Source organism: Stegastes partitus, unplaced genomic scaffold (assembly GCF_000690725.1).
Source record: "Stegastes partitus isolate 25-593 unplaced genomic scaffold, Stegastes_partitus-1.0.2 Scaffold1523, whole genome shotgun sequence".
NCBI lineage: Eukaryota > Metazoa > Chordata > Actinopteri > Pomacentridae > Stegastes > Stegastes partitus.
In genome coordinates, this window is record NW_007579254.1 from 138,745 (window position 1) to 140,997 (window position 2,253).

The 2,253-nt window shown below is 42.9% G+C and overlaps 1 protein-coding gene across 1 annotated transcript in view; it reads right to left on the reverse strand.

The window, feature by feature from the left end:
* Positions 1–2,253, reverse strand: part of prdm1b (PR domain containing 1b, with ZNF domain) — a 17,340-nt gene that overhangs the window by 10,342 nt on the left and 4,745 nt on the right. The window contains exon 2 of the mRNA XM_008300303.1: positions 1,455–1,574. Coding sequence (XP_008298525.1) covers positions 1,455–1,574 — 120 coding nt within the window. The remainder of the gene's footprint in view (positions 1–1,454; positions 1,575–2,253) is intronic.

Below are 2,253 nucleotides of genomic sequence, written 5' to 3' on the forward strand. Positions count from 1 at the left end.
CGAAGCGAGTGGTCGTTGCCTCTGACAGCCACATTGTGTTGGTCCGGCGTTGCGTGACTAACGATCTGCTGCTGGACTCTAACGACTCTTAATTGGACCCACGCTATCGGCCTCGTTAGGCCCCTCCCCCTGCCCGGCCGTGGGCCAATCCCTGGCCTCCTGAGTGGAAACGGGCCGAGCGGCTGCCAGGCCGCGGCCTGATGCCTGGACGGCTGCCTGAGCGGCTGCATGTCCCGACCAGAGTTAATCATCTGGTGTTAACCTACATCCCCCCCACGCCTCCTCCTCCTCCTCCTCGACCCCCGGTTCCTCCTCACCCGGCCCCTCGCCGGCCCTCTGCCACCCGTTGGTGACGCCCCATCTGCCACGTGCCCCTTCACCCCTCTGCGCTGCTCCCGGCACGCTTCACCGGAAAAACTCGCATAGAAATGTTTTTATAGTAAAGAAATGCAGGTGGATGATCTTCACACTGTTTAGGAGGAATTTATATATTTTATATTTACAGCAAAAAGTGTTTTTATTATAAAATAAATGTAGATTTTTTCATCTTAAGTATTTTTAAAAANTTTAAAATGATGCAAATTAGGTCAATCATTTTAAATTTTCTATTTATTTTGGCTTTTTTTGTTTGTTTTTTTAAGAAATTGCAATTTTAAAAAAAAAAAAAAAAACTCTTTCATGTCAAAGTGAGAATAAATTTCCACAATGTAATGCTGGATGTTAAAAAATATATATATAAAATAATTTTAAAATGATGCAAATTAGGTCAATCATTTTAAATTTTGTATTTTTTTGACTTTGTAGGAATCTATTATTTTTTGACAAGAATTTAGGAGGAATAAAAGGATTTCTACAAAATAATGCAGAATACTTAAAATTAATTAAAAAAATAAAAAATTATGTAGGTAATTTTTTTTCTGCGTTTTTGACATTCCTCCTACAAACAATGTTGATTTACTATTAAAATATCTATATTTTGAATATCAATATAATATGAACACAAGATGTAAGTAAACACATCTAGATCATCATAAAGCACGACAACTTAATTATCAGAAACACAAATGTAGACTCTTGTATGACTTTCATTAATTCAATTAATGCAAAAATATTTATTTCAGTTTTTTTTTATTTTTTAAAAAAAAATTTTGGCTTTAATGTGCAAAAATTCACAGAAATGATTTTTGATGCTTTTATTTTGAAGAAATGGTTGGATTGTTGCCAGTTAATATATTTGTGATATTTAAATGTCTGTCATAAAAGTAAATCCTAGCTGACACTGGCGAAGAATTCAAGCTAATAGCATGACTAGCTTAGCATAAGCTAGCCTATAAACTCAGGTTCACTATTAAGCTACTGTTTCAGATGACAGTGAACTCAGACCCACTTTATGAACTTCCTCACACCAGTGACTTCATTCTAGCATCAGTAATGATCATTAAAGTTTTTCTCACCCTCCAGAAGTACTTCCTGTTGGCGTGCTTGGGAACGCTGTCTCTGGCGTAGACGTCTCCCTGCAGAGGCCCGAAGCGAGTCCCCTGAGGAATGTACTCTTTGCTGAACACACCTGTCACCTGCAACACAGGACAGAAACACCACTGATGTATGTGACCAGAGCCACGGCACAGAGCTGACTTTAGACCTGCAGGTAGAACCGGAGGAAGCCCGTTAGCGGCGCTGTGTTTACATGCAGCAGGTCTGCAGGACGCGCCGGGCCTCCAGGTGACCCACATCCAGCGCTAACCAGCTAATCGCATGAGGAGCATTACTCTCTCTGACCTGCTCCACTGATCTCTGACCTGCCGTCCTCACAAGCTCCAGACTCCAGTGCAGATGTTTGCTTCGAGCATTAAAATGTACAGAACCTTGCTTCAGAACCTGAGACCGGCGGTGACAAAACGCTCCTGGGACGCAGACATGAGCGGAGTCCCGTCAGCGCTGCAGGTGCTCCGAGTGTTGTTCTGAATGCTGACACGTGTCCGGGTTTCCTCGACCTGGTGGACGTACAGTAACACGTGTGGGGTTCTGGACAGTAACTGGGCCACTTCTGAGGGTTTTAGGATATGAGTGTGAACAGAACAACAGATCCAGAGTCAGACGACAGAGCGGAGCCGCTTCCCTTCATGACTCAGGATTAACAGTAAAAACGTTGATCAGCTGCTCCTGCGGCTGCTCTCTGATCAACACACACTTTCTCTTCCTGTTGTTCGGAAGTCCACACTGGTTTCAGAAAGGTCAGAACCAGAACACCTG